The sequence below is a fragment of the Oncorhynchus keta genome, chromosome 9 (assembly GCF_023373465.1).
Source record: "Oncorhynchus keta strain PuntledgeMale-10-30-2019 chromosome 9, Oket_V2, whole genome shotgun sequence".
Lineage (NCBI taxonomy): Eukaryota > Metazoa > Chordata > Actinopteri > Salmoniformes > Salmonidae > Oncorhynchus > Oncorhynchus keta.
Window position 1 is genome coordinate 17,783,135 of NC_068429.1, and position 16,344 is coordinate 17,799,478.

The 16,344-nt window shown below is 41.2% G+C and overlaps 1 protein-coding gene across 3 annotated transcripts in view; it reads right to left on the reverse strand.

Moving 5' to 3' along the window:
* Positions 1-4: 4 nt before the first annotated feature.
* Positions 5-16,344, reverse strand: part of si:dkey-34e4.1 (carboxyl-terminal PDZ ligand of neuronal nitric oxide synthase protein) — a 428,423-nt gene continuing 412,083 nt past the window's right edge. The window contains exons 11-12 of one of the 3 annotated variants that reach the window (XR_008142864.1): positions 577-2,299; positions 5-348 (exon numbers count right to left, since the gene is read on the reverse strand). Coding sequence is in view for 1 of the 3 variants with exons in the window: in XM_052525398.1 (XP_052381358.1) it covers positions 1,723-2,299 (577 nt within the window). In the remaining 2 variants the exon portion in view is untranslated. Of the gene's footprint in view, positions 2,300-16,344 lie in introns of all 3 variants that reach the window. The other 2 variants (XM_052525398.1, XR_008142865.1) reach the window with 2 other exon arrangements.

Genomic DNA, 16,344 nt, shown 5'->3' on the forward strand with positions numbered 1-16,344 from the left:
CATCAAACTACCACACTGTGAGTATGAGTGTGAGTGACCAAACACACATCATCAAACTACCACACTGTGAGTATGAGTGTGAGTGACCAAACACACATCATCAAACTACCACACTGTGAGTATGAGTGTGAGTGACCAAACACACAAACACATGTCTCAGCCTCCAGTATTTATGCTGCAGTAGTTTATGTGTCGGGGGGCTAGGGTCAGTTTGTTATATCTGGAGTACTTCTCCTGTCCTATTCGGTGTCCTGTGTGAATCTAAGTGTGCGCTCTCTAATTCTCTCCTTCTCTCTTTCTTTCTCTCTCTCGGAGGACCTGAGCCCTAGGACCATGCCCCAGGACTACCTGACATGATGACTCCTTGCTGTCCCCAGTCCACCTGGCCATGCTGCTGCTCCAGTTTCAACCATGCTGGTCATTTATGAACATTTGAACATCTTGGCCACGTTCTGTTATAATCTCCACCCGGCACAGCCAGAAGAGGACTGGCCACCCCACATATGCTCTCTCTAATTCTCTCTTTCTTTCTCTCTCTCGGAGGACCTGAGCCCTAGGACCGTGCCCCAGGACTACCTGACATGATGGCTCCTTGCTGTCCCCAGTCCACCTGACTGTGCTGCTGCTCCAGTTTCAACTGTTCTGCCTTATTATTATTCGACCATGCTGGTCATTTATGAACATTTGAACATCTTGGTCATGTTCTGTTATAATCTCTACCCGGCACAGCCAGAAGAGGACTGGCCACCCCACATAGCCCGGTTCCTCTCTAGGTTTCTTCCTAGGTTTTGGCCTTTCTAGGGAGTTTTTCCTAGCCACCGTGCTTTTACACCTGCATTGTTTGCTGTTTGGGGTTTTAGGCTGGGTTTCTGTACAGCACTTTGAGATATCAGCTGATGTACGAAGGGCTATATAAATACATTTGATTTGATGTGATTTGATTTCCATCACCACTTCTCTTCCATTCGCTGTTCCTTTTCTATCACTTCCCTGTTCCTTTCTTCATAACTCTTCATAACTCTTCATAACTCTTCATAACACTTCATAACTCTTGATAACTCTTCATAGTCTGATGTCTGAGAGAGGGCAGCTGTTCTCAACGCCACAGCACTTCACATCCAATGTTCTCACAACGTTCCCACAACATTCCTACAGTATGTCACTTTGACTTCCGTAACGCTTGGTGTTGAACACCCTGTAAATGAGTTGAGAGTATGTAATGAAATACATTTAAAGCATCTTGACTACTAACTTGTCACTGACACTATAGGCTACATTAACAGTGAAAGACTTCTGCTACATGATTATTCTCAATTCTCTACTTATTTTCTAATAACAAATAAAATCATTATTCTCTATAAAAATACTAGGATCTGTCCATATGGCAATAATTTATAGAATAATAGATCATTTTATGTTCTTTTTCTGTGTGTTGAAATATGTTCAGGTCATGCACAATTCTGTCCAGCTGTGTGTTGTGAAAGGACAGAAAAACTAGTCTTGAAATCCAGCTCACTCAACATTTTAGGAATATGGACCGAATGAGGCCTACAAAACACTATTGCATTTCAGAGTGCGTTAGGAGCTCTGATAACAGTCTGTGTCAGTCATTTTATTGTGTGGTGTCTGTTGCAGCATCAGTGTCAGTCAGCTAGGAGCCCCCAGCCCCAGAGGCCTCTATAATGAAGTCACGGCCTGTAGTAGCTCTCCCAGCCCGTCTTCCTAGCTCCGTTGTGGGACACTGGAGTCCTCAGGGCTGCTGTCCAGCAACTCATCCTCTGAGAAGCTGATGTGTAGACAGGTGTCATTGATGGGGGAGGAGAAGGGGAGCGTGTGCTCGTAGCTGTCCGCGTGTGTGCCTGGGGTGGTGGTGACGCATGACAGGGGTGCAGTTTCCCCCTTCATGTCTTCTAGGGGGCTGCCACAGCCGCTAGAGGCAGTCAGGAACGCCCCCCTGTCCCAAAACGGGTCCTCTTCGTCGTGGAGAGGCGAGAGATGCGATTTAGTCTCGGAGCGGACGCCGGAATCCTCACTAGCTGAGCCGCACGAGCCGCTCTCGCCGCCTCCGTTGCTGAGCTGGTGGAAGTCTCCTGAGAGTCCGGAAGAGAGGGAGCAGGGCGTGATGTCTGGGAAGGACAGGCTCTCGCTCCGGCTCGGAACGCCACCATTCCCATCTACTTGTGTGGTCAGGGGCATGGTCAGCGGGTTGAACTCCAACCCCGGAGAGACAGTTCGGCTGGCTCGCTTACGGTTGAAGGACGGGGGAGGCGGGTCCAATTTAGGGATGATCTGTTTAAACCTGTCAATCAGAAAAGAAAGTTGGATTTAATCGAAGGTCACAGCTCAAATGACACCATATTCTCCATGTAGTGCCCTACTGTGATGAACTACTTTAGACCAGAGCTGTGTAGACCAGAGCTGTGTAAACCAGAGCTGTGTAAACCAGAGCTGTGTAGACCAGAGCTGTGTAGACCAGAGCTGTGTAAACCAGAGCTGTGTAGACCAGAGCTGTGTAGACCAGAGCTGTGTAAACCAGAGCTGTGTAAACCAGAGCTGTGTAGACCAGAGCTGTGTAGACCAGAGCTGTGTAAACCAGAGCTGTGTAAACCAGAGCTGTGTAGACCAGAGCTGTGTAAACCAGAGCTGTGTAAACCAGAGCTGTGTAAACCAGAGCTGTGTAAACCAGAGCTGTGTAGACCAGAGCTGTGTAGACCAGAGCTGTGTAAACCAGAGCTGTGTAGACCAGAGCTGTGTAAACCAGAACTGTGTAGACCAGAGCTGTGTAAACCAGAGCTGTGTAAACCAGAGCTGTGTAGACCAGAGCTGTGTAAACCAGAGCTGTGTAAACCAGAGCTGTGTAAACCAGAGCTGTGTAGACCAGAGCTGTGTAGACCAGAGCTGTGTAAACCAGAGCTGTGTTGACCAGAGCTGTGTAAACCAGAGCTGTGTAGACCAGAGCTGTGTAGACCAGAGCTGTGTAGACCAGAGCTGTGTAAACCAGAGCTGTGTAAACCAGAGCTGTGTAAACCAGAGCTGTGTAGACCAGAGCTGTGTAGACCAGAGCTGTGTAGACCAGAGCTGTGTAGACCAGAGCTGTGTAAACCAGAGCTGTGTAGACCAGAGCTGTGTAAACCAGAGCTGTGTAAACCTGGCGATTTAAGGGCATGGAGGGGCACCCCACTCTGTTCCCTATAGTGCACTACTTTTGACAAGTAGTGCACTATATGGGGGTATTAGGGTGTCATTTGAAATGCAGGCTAAGTGAAATATGCGTCTTATATTCCTCAAAATGTCAAATAGTGTCAATAACATGAGCTACTGCTCTTAATGTAAATGTAGTGAATAGTGAGTGTTTTCTCTATAACATGCAGGGGCATTTAAAAGGAAAATAAGCCTAGCTGTTTACATTTTCACAGTGACACTTCCATTCTTTAAACCCAATGCACTTTGAGGTAAGCCGCTGCCCGATGGGAGCTGTGTGTGTATGTGTGTGTGTGTGTGTGTGTGTGTGTGTTTGGTGAGAGCAGTCTGGGCACTTATCTTGGTCCCACAGCTCCCCTGTTGGGAGGAAGAGGGGAAGAGAAAGAGAGAGAGAAAGTGAGAGATGAGAGAGAAAGGGAGCTGCAGGCTTTCCTCTCCTCTATCGACAGCACCAAACACACACTATAAATAGCTGCATTGCAGTCTCCCTGTTTAGACCACAGAAAACCCATGGTGGTTATACCACACACACACACAAACACAACCACTATGCAGTACCAGTCAAACGTTTGAAAACACCTACTCATTGAAGGGTTTTTCTGTATTTTGCAAAGCTGTGATCAAGGCAAAGGGTGGCTACTTTGAAGAATATAAAATATATTTGGATTTGTTTAACACTTTTTTGTTTATTACATGATTCCACATGTGTTATTTCATAGTTTTGATGTCTTCACTATTATTCTACAATGTAGAAAAACCCTGGAATGAGTAGGTGTGTCCAAACTTTTGACTGGTACAGTGGTGTATATACAAAAGTATGTGGACAGCCCTTCAAATGAGTGGATTCGGCTATTTCAGCCATACCTGTTACTGACAGGTGCATAAAATGGAACACACAGCTATGTAATCTCCATAGACAAACATTGGCAGTAGAATGGCCTAACAGAAGAGCTCAGTGACTTTCAACGTGGCACCGTCATAGGGTGACGGCTTTCCAACAAGTCAGTTTGTCAAATATTTGCCCTGCTGCTGCTGCTGTTATTGTGAAGTGGAAAATTCAAGGATTAACAACGGCTCAGCATCGTGGTAGGCCACACAAGCTCACAAATACAACCGCAGAGTGTTGAAGTGTGTAGCGAGTAAAACTCATCTGTCCTCGGTTGCAACACTCACTACTGAGTTCCAAACTGCCTCTGGAATCAACATCAGCACAAGAAGTGTTCACCGGGAGCTTCATGATATGGGTTTCCATGGCCAAGCGTCTGCTGGAGTGGTGTAAAGCTCGCCGCCATTGGACTCTGGAGCAGTGGAAACGTGTTCTCTGGAGTGATGAATCACAGTCCGACGGACTAATCTTGGTTTTGGAGAATAGCAGGAGAACGCTACCTGACCGAATGCATAGTTCCAACTGTAAACTTTGGTGAAGGAGGAATAATGGTCTGGGGCTGTTCTTCATGATCCAAGCCCCTTAGTTCCAGTGAAGGGAATTCTTAATGCAACATCAGACAAAATAAATTCTAGAAGATTCTGTGCTTCCAACTTTGTGGTAACAGTTTGGGGAAGGCCCTTTCCTGTTTCAGCATGACAATTCCCCCATGCACAAAGCGAGGTCCATACAGAGATGGTTTGTCGAGATCAGTGTGGAAGAACTTGACTGGCCTGCACAGAGCCCTGACCTCAACCCCATCGAACACCTTTGGGATGAATTGGAACGCTGACTGCGAGCCAGGCCTAATCGCCCAACATCAGTGTCTGACCTCACTAATGCTCTTGTTGCTGAATGGAAGCAAGTCCCCGCAGCAATGTTTCAACATCTAGTGGAAAGGATTCCCAGAAGAGTGACGGCTGTTATAGCAGCAAAGGGGATCAACATATTAATGCCCATGATTTTGGAATTAGATGTTGATGAGCAGGTGTCCACATACTTTTGGTCAGTAGTGTACATCTGTAAACACAGCCAAACACACGTGTGCGCACACAAACACACACAAGCAAAGAAACACACACATTCCTCCCTGTTTCATTCATTCTATTTGTTTGTTTTGTTTCCTATGTGAAGCTACGACAGCCAACGAGTGAAGCCTTTTTTGTAGTGTGTGAGCTGTTATGAGTTGTAACTGTCGGTAGCTCTAACTGGCTGTACTGTGTGCTGCTATTGAACATCTATATAAAGCTTATAACAGGTTTACAAAGGCTTCATTAAGCCTTTCATGCTGTTGCCTGTTAAAGATGACACTGGCTGGTTCCTAAGTGTGTAGTTATTGAGTTGTATGTAGCCTGGTTTCTAGTTGTGCGATGTGTAGTTATTGCGTTGTATGTAGCCTGGTTTCTAGTTGTGCAATGTGTAGTTATTGAGTTGTATGTAGCCTGGTTTCTAGTTGTGTGATGTGTAGTTATGTAGTTGTATGTAGCCTGGTTTCTAGTTGTGTGATGTGTAGTTATGTAGTTTCATGTAGCCTGGTTCGAGTTGTGTGATGTGTAGTTATTGAGTTGTATGTAGTCTGGTTTCTAGTTGTGCGATGTGTAGTTATTGAGTTGTATGTAGCCTGGTTTCAAGTTGTGCGATGTGTAGTTATTGAGTTGTATGTAGACTGGTTTCTAGTTGTGTGATGTGTAGTTATTGAGTTGTATGTAGTCTGGTTTCTAGTTGTGCGATGTGTAGTTATTGAGTTGTATGTAGCCTGGTTTCAAGTTGTGCGATGTGTAGTTATTGAGTTGTATGTAGACTGGTTTCGAGTTGTGTGATGTGTAGTTATTGAGTTGTATGTAGCCTGGTTTCTAGTTGTGTGATGTGTAGTTATTGAGTTGTATGTAGACTGGTTTCGAGTTGTGTGATGTGTAGTTATGTAGTTGTATGTAGCCTGGTCTCTAGTTGTGTGATGTGTAGTTATTGAGTTGTATGTAGACTGGTTTCTAGTTGTGTGATGTGTAGTTATTGAGTTGTATGTAGCCTGGTTTCTAGTTGTGTGATGTGTAGTTATTGCGTTGTATGTAGCCTGGTTTCTAGTTGTGTGATGTGTAGTTATTGCGTTGTATGTAGCCTGGTTTCTAGTTGTGTGATGTGTAGTTATTGAGTTGTATGTAGCCTGGTTTCTAGTTGTGTGATGTGTAGTTATTGAGTTGTATGGAGCCTGGTTTGTAGTTGTGTGATGTGTAGTTATTGAGTTGTATGGAGCCTGGTCTCTAGTTGTGTGATGTGTAGTTATTGCGTTGTATGTAGCCTGGTCTCTAGTTGTAGTTATAGAATGGTGTGTGATGTGTAGTTATGTAGTTTTATGTAGCCTGGTTTCTAGTTGTGTGATGTGTAGTTATTGAGTTGTATGGAGCCTGGTTTGTAGTTGTGTGATGTGTAGTTATTGAGTTGTATGGAGCCTGGTTTCTAGTTGTGTGATGTGTAGTTATGTAGTTGTATGTAGCCTGGTCTCTAGTTGTAGTTATAGAATGGTGTGTGATGTGTAGTTATGTAGTTTTATGTAGCCTGGTTTCTAGTTGTGTGATGTGTAGTTATTGAGTTGTATGTTGCCTGGTCTCTAGTTGTAGTTATAGAATGGTGTGTGATGTGTAGTTATTGCGTTGTATGTAGCCTGGTTTCTAGTTGTGTGATGTGTAGTTATGTAGTTGTATGTAGCCTGCTCTCTAGTTGTGTGATGTGTAGTTATTGAGTTGTATGTAGCCTGGTCTCTAGTTGTGTGATGTGTAGTTATGTAGTTGTATGTAGCCTGGTCTCTAGTTGTAGTTATAGAATGGTGTGTGATGTGTAGTTATGTAGTTGTATGTAGCCTGGTCTCTAGTTGTGTGATGTGTAGTTATGTAGTTGTATGTTGCCTGGTCTCTAGTTGTAGTTATAGAATGGTGTGTGATGTGTAGTTATGTAGTTGTATGTAGCCTGGTCTCTAGTTGTAGTTATAGAATGGTGTGTGATGTGTAGTTATTGAGTTGTATGTAGCCTGGTCTCTAGTTGTTGTTATAGAATGGTGTGTGATGTGTAGTTATTGAGTTGTATGTAGCCTGGTCTCTAGTTGTGTGATGTGTAGTTATGTAGTTTTATGTAGCCTGGTCTCTAGTTGTAGTTATAGAATGGTGTGTGATGTGTAGTTATGTATTTTTATGTAGCCTGGTCTCTAGTTGTGTGATGTGTATTTATGTAGTTGTATGTAGCCTGGTCTCTAGTTGTAGTTATAGAATGGTGTGTGATGTGTAGTTATTGAGTTGTATGTAGCCTGGTCTCTAGTTGTAGTTATAGAATGGTGTGTGATGTGTAGTTATGTAGTTGTATGTAGCCTGGTCTCTAGTTGTAGTTATAGAATGGTGTGTGATGTGTAGTTATTGCGTTGTATGTAGCCTGGTCTCTAGTTGTGTGATGTGTAGTTATTGCGTTGTATGTAGCCTGGTCTCTAGTTGTACTTATAGAATGGTGTGTGATGTGTAGTTATGTAGTTGTATGTAGCCTGGTTTCTAGTTGTGTGATGTGTAGTTATGTAGTTTTATGTTGCCTGGTCTCTAGTTGTAGTTATAGAATGGTGTGTGATGTGTAGTTATGTCGTTGTATGTTGCCTGGTCTCTAGTTGTAGTTATAGAATGGTGTGTGATGTGTAGTTATGTAGTTTTATGTAGCCTGGTTTCTAGGTGTGTGATGTGTAGTTATTGAGTTGTATGTAGCCTGGTTTCTAGTTGTGTGATGTGTAGTTATTGAGTTGTATGTAGCCTGGTCTCTAGTTGTGTGATGTGTAGTTATTGAGTTGTATGTAGCCTGGTTTCTAGTTGTGTGATGTGTAGTTATTGCGTTGTATGTAGCCTGGTCTCTAGTTGTGTGATGTGTAGTTATGTAGTTGTATGTAGCCTGGTCTCTAGTTGTAGTTATAGAATGGTGTGTGATGTGTAGTTATGTAGTTTTATGTAGCCTGGTTTCTAGTTGTGTGATGTGTAGTTATGTAGTTGTATGTAGCCTGGTCTCTAGTTGTAGTTATAGAATGGTGTGTGATGTGTAGTTATTGAGTTGTATGTAGCCTGGTTTCTAGTTGTAGTTATAGAATGGTGTGTGATGTGTAGTTATGTAGTTTTATGTAGCCTGGTTTCTAGTTGTGTGATGTGTAGTTATGTAGTTGTATGTAGCCTGGTCTCTAGTTGTAGTTATAGAATGGTGTGTGATGTGTAGTTATGTAGTTTTATGTAGCCTGGTTTCTAGTTGTGTGATGTGTAGTTATGTAGTTGTATGTTGCCTGGTCTCTAGTTGTAGTTATAGAATGGTCTGTGATGTGTAGTTATTGAGTTGTATGTAGCCTGGTTTCTAGTTGTGTGATGTGTAATTATGTAGTTGTATGTCACCTGGTCTCTAGTTGTGTGATATGTAGTTATTGAGTTGTATGTAGCCTGGTTTCTAGTTGTGTGATGTGTAGTTATTGAGTTGTATGTAGCCTGGTTTCTAGTTGTGTGATGTGTAGTTATTGAGTTGTATGTAGCCTGGTTTCTAGTTGTGTGATGTGTAGTTATTGAGTTGTATGTAGCCTGGTTTCTAGTTGTGTGATGTGTAGTTATTGAGTTGTATGTAGCCTGGTTTCTAGTTGTGTGATGTGTAGTTATTGAGTTGTATGTAGCCTGGTTTCTAGTTGTGTGATGTGTAGTTATTGAGTTGTATGTAGCCTGGTTTCTAGTTGTGTGATGTGTAGTTATTGAGTTGTATGGAGCCTGGTTTCTAGTTGTGTGATGTGTAGTTATGTAGTTTTATGTAGCCTGGTCTCTAGTTGTAGTTATAGAATGGTGTGTGATGTGTAGTTATTGCGTTGTATGGAACCTGGTTTCTAGTTGTGTGATGTGTAGTTATTGAGTTGTATGTAGCCTGGTCTCTAGTTGTGTGATGTGTAGTTATTGAGTTGTATGGAGCCTGGTCTCTAGTTGTGTGATATTGTAGTTATTGAGTTGTATGTAGCCTGGTCTCTAGTTGTGTGATGTGTAGTTATTGAGTTGTATGTAGCCTGGTTTCTAGTTGTGTGATGTGTAGTTATGTAGTTGTATGTCACCTGGTCTCTAGTTGTGTGATATGTAGTTATTGAGTTGTATGTAGCCTGGTTTCTAGTTGTGTGATGTGTAGTTATTGCGTTGTATGTTGCCTGGTCTCTAGTTGTAGTTATAGAATGGTGTGTGATGTGTAGTTATTGAGTTGTATGTAGCCTGGTTTCTAGTTGTGTGATGTGTAGTTATGTAGTTGTATGTAGCCTGGTCTCTAGTTGTAGTTATAGAATGGTGTGTGATGTGTAGTTATGTAGTTTTATGTAGCCTGGTTTCTAGTTGTAGTTATAGAATGGTGTGTGATGTGTAGTTATTGAGTTGTATGTAGCCTGGTTTCTAGTTCTGTGATGTGTAGTTATTGAGTTGTATGGAGCCTGGTCTCTAGTTGTAGTTATAGAATGGTGTGTGATGTGTAGTTATGTAGTTTTATGTAGCCTGGTCTCTAGTTGTAGTTATAGAATGGTGTGTGATGTGTAGTTATGTAGTTTTATGTAGCCTGGTCTCTAGTTGTAGTTATAGAATGGTGTGTGATGTGTAGTTATGTAGTTTTATGTAGCCTGGTTTCTAGTTGTGTGATGTGTAGTTATTGAGTTGTATGTAGCCTGGTTTCTAGTTGTGTGATGTGTAGTTATTGAGTTGTATGGAGCCTGGTTTCTAGTTGTGTGATGTGTAGTTATTGAGTTGTATGTAGCCTGGTCTCTAGTTGTGTGATGTGTAGTTATGTAGTTGTATGTAGCCTGGTCTCTAGTTGTAGTTATAGAATGGTGTGTGATGTGTAGTTATGTAGTTTTATGTAGCCTGGTTTCTAGTTGTGTGATGTGTAGTTATTGAGTTGTATGTAGCCTGGTTTCTAGTTGTGTGATGTGTAGTTATTGAGTTGTATGTAGCCTGGTTTCTAGTTGTGTGATGTGTAGTTATGTAGTTGTATGTAGCCTGGTCTCTAGTTGTAGTTATAGAATGGTGTGTGATGTGTAGTTATTGAGTTGTATGTAGCCTGGTTTCTAGTTGTGTGATGTGTAGTTATTGAGTTGTATGTAGCCTGGTTTCTAGTTGTGTGATGTGTAATTATGTAGTTGTATGTAGCCTGGTCTCTAGTTGTAGTTATAGAATGGTGTGTGATGTGTAGTTATGTAGTTTTATGTAGCCTGGTCTCTAGTTGTAGTTATAGAATGGTGTGTGATGTGTAGTTATGTAGTTTTATGTAGCCTGGTCTCTAGTTGTAGTTATAGAATGGTGTGTGATGTGTAGTTATGTAGTTTTATGTAGCCTGGTTTCTAGTTGTGTGATGTGTAGTTATTGCGTTGTATGGAGCCTGGTTTCTAGTTGTGTGATGTGTAGTTATGTAGTTGTATGTAGCCTGGTCTCTAGTTGTGTGATGTGTAGTTATTGAGTTGTATGTAGCCTGGTCTCTAGTTGTGTGATGTGTAGTTATTGAGTTGTATGTAGCCTGGTCTCTAGTTGTGTGATGTGTAGTTATGTAGTTTTATGTAGCCTGGTTTCTAGTTGTGTGATGTGTAGTTATTGAGTTGTATGTAGCCTGGTTTCTAGTTGTGTGATGTGTAGTTATTGAGTTGTATGTAGCCTGGTTTCTAGTTGTGTGATGTGTAGTTATGTAGTTGTATGTAGCCTGGTCTCTAGTTGTAGTTATAGAATGGTGTGTGATGTGTAGTTATGTAGTTTTATGTAGCCTGGTCTCTAGTTGTAGTTATAGAATGGTGTGTGATGTGTAGTTATGTAGTTTTATGTAGCCTGGTCTCTAGTTGTAGTTATAGAATGGTGTGTGATGTGTAGTTATGTAGTTTTATGTAGCCTGGTCTCTAGTTGTAGTTATAGAATGGTGTGTGATGTGTAGTTATTGCGTTGTATGGAGCCTGGTTTCTAGTTGTGTGATGTGTAGTTATGTAGTTGTATGTAGCCTGGTCTCTAGTTGTAGTTATAGAATGGTGTGTGATGTGTAGTTATGTATTTTTATGTAGCCTGGTTTCTAGTTGTGTGATGTGTAGTTATTGAGTTGTATGTAGCCTGGTTTCTAGGTGTGTGATGTGTAGTTATGTAGTTTTATGTAGCCTGGTCTCTAGTTGTAGTTATAGAATGGTGTGTGATGTGTAGTTATGTAGTTTTATGTAGCCTGGTCTCTAGTTGTAGTTATAGAATGGTGTGTGATGTGTAGTTATTGCGTTGTATGGAGCCTGGTTTCTAGTTGTGTGATGTGTAGTTATGTAGTTTTATGTTGCCTGGTCTCTAGTTGTAGTTATAGAATGGTGTGTGATGTGTAGTTATGTAGTTTTATGTAGCCTGGTCTCTAGTTGTAGTTATAGAATGGTGTGTGATGTGTAGTTATTGCGTTGTATGGAGCCTGGTTTCTAGTTGTGTGATGTGTAGTCATGTAGTTGTATGTAGCCTGGTCTCTAGTTGTAGTTATAGAATGGTGTGTGATGTGTAGTTATGTATTTTTATGTAGCCTGGTTTCTAGTTGTGTGATGTGTAGTTATTGAGTTGTATGTAGCCTGGTTTCTAGTTGTGTGATGTGTAGTTATTGAGTTGTATGTAGCCTGGTTTCTAGTTGTGTGATGTGTAGTTATTGAGTTGTATGTAGCCTGGTTTCTAGTTGTGTGATGTGTAGTTATTGAGTTGTATGTAGCCTGGTTTCTAGTTGTGTGATGTGTAGTTATTGAGTTGTATGTAGCCTGGTTTCTAGTTGTGTGATGTGTAGTTATTGAGTTGTATGTAGCCTGGTTTCTAGTTGTGTGATGTGTAGTTATTGAGTTGTATGTAGCCTGGTTTCTAGTTGTGTGATGTGTAGTTATTGAGTTGTATGTAGCCTGGTTTCTAGTTGTGTGATGTGTAGTTATTGAGTTGTATGAAGCCTGGTTTCTAGTTGTGTGATGTGTAGTTATTGAGTTGTATGTAGCCTGGTTTCTAGTTGTGTGATGTGTAGTTATTGAGTTGTATGTAGCCTGGTTTCTAGTTGTGTGATGTGTAGTTATTGAGTTGTATGTAGCCTGGTTTCTAGTTGTGTGATGTGTAGTTATTGAGTTGTATGTAGCCTGGTTTCTAGTTGTGTGATGTGTAGTTATTGAGTTGTATGTAGCCTGGTTTCTAGTTGTGTGATGTGTAGTTATTGAGTTGTATGGAGCCTGGTTTCTAGTTGTGTGATGTGTAGTTATGTAGTTTTATGTAGCCTGGTCTCTAGTTGTAGTTATAGAATGGTGTGTGATGTGTAGTTATTGCGTTGTATGGAACCTGGTTTCTAGTTGTGTGATGTGTAGTTATGTAGTTTTATGTTGCCTGGTCTCTAGTTGTAGTTATAGAATGGTGTGTGATGTGTAGTTATGTAGTTTTATGTAGCCTGGTCTCTAGTTGTAGTTATAGAATGGTGTGTGATGTGTAGTTATTGCGTTGTATGGAGCCTGGTTTCTAGTTGTGTGATGTGTAGTCATGTAGTTGTATGTAGCCTGGTCTCTAGTTGTAGTTATAGAATGGTGTGTGATGTGTAGTTATGTATTTTTATGTAGCCTGGTTTCTAGTTGTGTGATGTGTAGTTATTGAGTTGTATGTAGCCTGGTTTCTAGTTGTGTGATGTGTAGTTATTGAGTTGTATGTAGCCTGGTCTCTAGTTGTGTGATGTGTAGTTATTGAGTTGTATGTAGCCTGGTTTCTAGTTGTGTGATGTGTAGTTATTGAGTTGTATGTAGCCTGGTTTCTAGTTGTGTGATGTGTAGTTATTGAATTGTATGTAGCCTGGTTTCTAGTTGTGTGATGTGTAGTTATTGAGTTGTATGTAGCCTGGTTTCTAGTTGTGTGATGTGTAATTATGTAGTTGTATGTCACCTGGTCTCTAGTTGTGTGATATGTAGTTATTGAGTTGTATGTAGCCTGGTTTCTAGTTGTGTGATGTGTAGTTATTGAGTTGTATGAAGCCTGGTTTCTAGTTGTGTGATGTGTAGTTATTGAGTTGTATGTAGCCTGGTTTCTAGTTGTGTGATGTGTAGTTATTGAGTTGTATGTAGCCTGGTTTCTAGTTGTGTGATGTGTAGTTATTGAGTTGTATGTAGCCTGGTTTCTAGTTGTGTGATGTGTAGTTATTGAGTTGTATGTAGCCTGGTTTCTAGTTGTGTGATGTGTAGTTATTGAGTTGTATGTAGCCTGGTTTCTAGTTGTGTGATGTGTAGTTATTGAGTTGTATGGAGCCTGGTTTCTAGTTGTGTGATGTGTAGTTATGTAGTTTTATGTAGCCTGGTCTCTAGTTGTAGTTATAGAATGGTGTGTGATGTGTAGTTATTGCGTTGTATGGAACCTGGTTTCTAGTTGTGTGATGTGTAGTTATGTAGTTGTATGTAGCCTGGTCTCTAGTTGTGTGATGTGTAGTTATGTAGTTGTATGTAGCCTGGTCTCTAGTTGTGTGATGTGTAGTTATTGAGTTGTATGGAGCCTGGTCTCTAGTTGTGTGATGTGTAGTTATTGAGTTGTATGTAGCCTGGTTTCTAGTTGTGTGATGTGTAGTTATGTAGTTGTATGTAGCCTGATCTCTAGTTGTGTGATGTGTAGTTATTGAGTTGTATGGAGCCTGGTGTCTAGTTGTGTGATGTGTAGTTATTGAGTTGTATGTAGCCTGGTCTCTAGTTGTGTGATATTGTAGTTATTGAGTTGTATGTAGCCTGGTTTCTAGTTGTGTGATGTGTAGTTATGTAGTTGTATGTCACCTGGTCTCTAGTTGTGTGATATGTAGTTATTGAGTTGTATGTAGCCTGGTTTCTAGTTGTGTGATGTGTAGTTATTGCGTTGTATGTTGCCTGGTCTCTAGTTGTAGTTATAGAATGGTGTGTGATGTGTAGTTATTGAGTTGTATGTAGCCTGGTTTCTAGTTGTGTGATGTGTAGTTATGTAGTTGTATGTCACCTGGTCTCTAGTTGTGTGATATGTAGTTATTGAGTTGTATGTAGCCTGGTTTCTAGTTGTGTGATGTGTAGTTATTGCGTTGTATGTTGCCTGGTCTCTAGTTGTAGTTATAGAATGGTGTGTGATGTGTAGTTATTGAGTTGTATGTAGCCTGGTTTCTAGTTGTGTGATGTGTAGTTATGTAGTTGTATGTAGCCTGGTCTCTAGTTGTAGTTATAGAATGGTGTGTGATGTGTAGTTATGTAGTTTTATGTAGCCTGGTTTCTAGTTGTAGTTATAGAATGGTGTGTGATGTGTAGTTATTGAGTTGTATGTAGCCTGGTTTCTAGTTGTGTGATGTGTAGTTATTGAGTTGTATGTAGCCTGGTTTCTAGTTGTGTGATGTGTAGTTATTGAGTTGTATGGAGCCTGGTCTCTAGTTGTAGTTATAGAATGGTGTGTGATGTGTAGTTATGTAGTTTTATGTAGCCTGGTCTCTAGTTGTAGTTATAGAATGGTGTGTGATGTGTAGTTATGTAGTTTTATGTAGCCTGGTCTCTAGTTGTAGTTATAGAATGGTGTGTGATGTGTAGTTATGTAGTTTTATGTAGCCTGGTCTCTAGTTGTAGTTATAGAATGGTGTGTGATGTGTAGTTATGTAGTTGTATGTAGCCTGGTTTCTAGTTGTGTGATGTGTAGTTATTGAGTTGTATGTAGCCTGGTCTCTAGTTGTGTGATGTGTAGTTATTGAGTTGTATGGAGCCTGGTTTCTAGTTGTGTGATGTGTAGTTATTGAGTTGTATGTAGCCTGGTCTCTAGTTGTGTGATGTGTAGTTATGTAGTTGTATGTAGCCTGGTCTCTAGTTGTAGTTATAGAATGGTGTGTGATGTGTAGTTATGTAGTTTCATGTAGCCTGGTTTCTAGTTGTGTGGTGTGTAGTTATTGAGTTGTATGTAGCCTGGTTTCTAGTTGTGTGATGTGTAGTTATGTAGTTGTATGTAGCCTGGTCTCTAGTTGTAGTTATAGAATGGTGTGTGATGTGTAGTTATGTAGTTTTATGTAGCCTGGTCTCTAGTTATAGTTATAGAATGGTGTGTGATGTGTAGTTATGTAGTTTTATGTAGCCTGGTCTCTAGTTGTAGTTATAGAATGGTGTGTGATGTGTAGTTATGTATTTTTATGTAGCCTGGTTTCTAGTTGTGTGATGTGTAGTTATTGAGTTGTATGGAGCCTGGTTTCTAGGTGTGTGATGTGTAGTTATGTAGTTTTATGTAGCCTGGTCTCTAGTTGTAGTTATAGAATGGTGTGTGATGTGTAGTTATTGCGTTGTATGGAGCCTGGTTTCTAGTTGTGTGATGTGTAGTTATGTAGTTGTATGTAGCCTGGTCTCTAGTTGTAGTTATAGAATGGTGTGTGATGTGTAGTTATGTATTTTTATGTAGCCTGGTTTCTAGTTGTGTGATGTGTAGTTATTGAGTTGTATGTAGCCTGGTTTCTAGGTGTGTGATGTGTAGTTATGTAGTTTTATGTAGCCTGGTCTCTAGTTGTAGTTATAGAATGGTGTGTGATGTGTAGTTATGTATTTTTATGTAGCCTGGTTTCTAGTTGTGTGATGTGTAGTTATTGAGTTGTATGTAGCCTGGTTTCTAGTTGTGTGATGTGTAGTTATTGAGTTGTATGTAGCCTGGTCTCTAGTTGTGTGATGTGTAGTTATTGAGTTGTATGTCGCCTGTTCTCTAGTTGTAGTTATAGAATGGTGTGTGAAGTGTGGTATTAGACACAGTAGGAGCGAGGGGGTAATAAACAGTATTTTACAGTGAGTCTGACTGAGTGGTTGAATCTCTAGTTTGCAGCTCCCCAGACAGTCTGTGTGATTTCCATATGTTTGACTCAGCACTTCTGTCCTTTCTGCTGTCTGGGATTCCATACACCTCCCTCCCAGTGCTACCACTCCTCTCTTTCTCTTTCCCCCTCCTCCCCTCTCTCTCCCTCCCTCACTCCTCCTCTCTTTCTCTTTCCTCCTCCTCCCCCCTCTCTCACTCCTCCTCTCTCTTTCCTCCTCCTCCCCCCTCTCTCTACCTCTCTCTTTCCCCCTCCTCCCCTCTCTCCCTCCCTCACTCCTCCTCTCTCTACCTCTCTCTTTCCCCCTCCTCCCCTCTCTCTCCCTCCCTCACTCCTCCTCTCTCTTTCCCCCTCCTCCCCTCCCTCACTCCTCCTCTCTCTACCTCTCTCTTTCTCTCTCCCTCACTCACTCACTC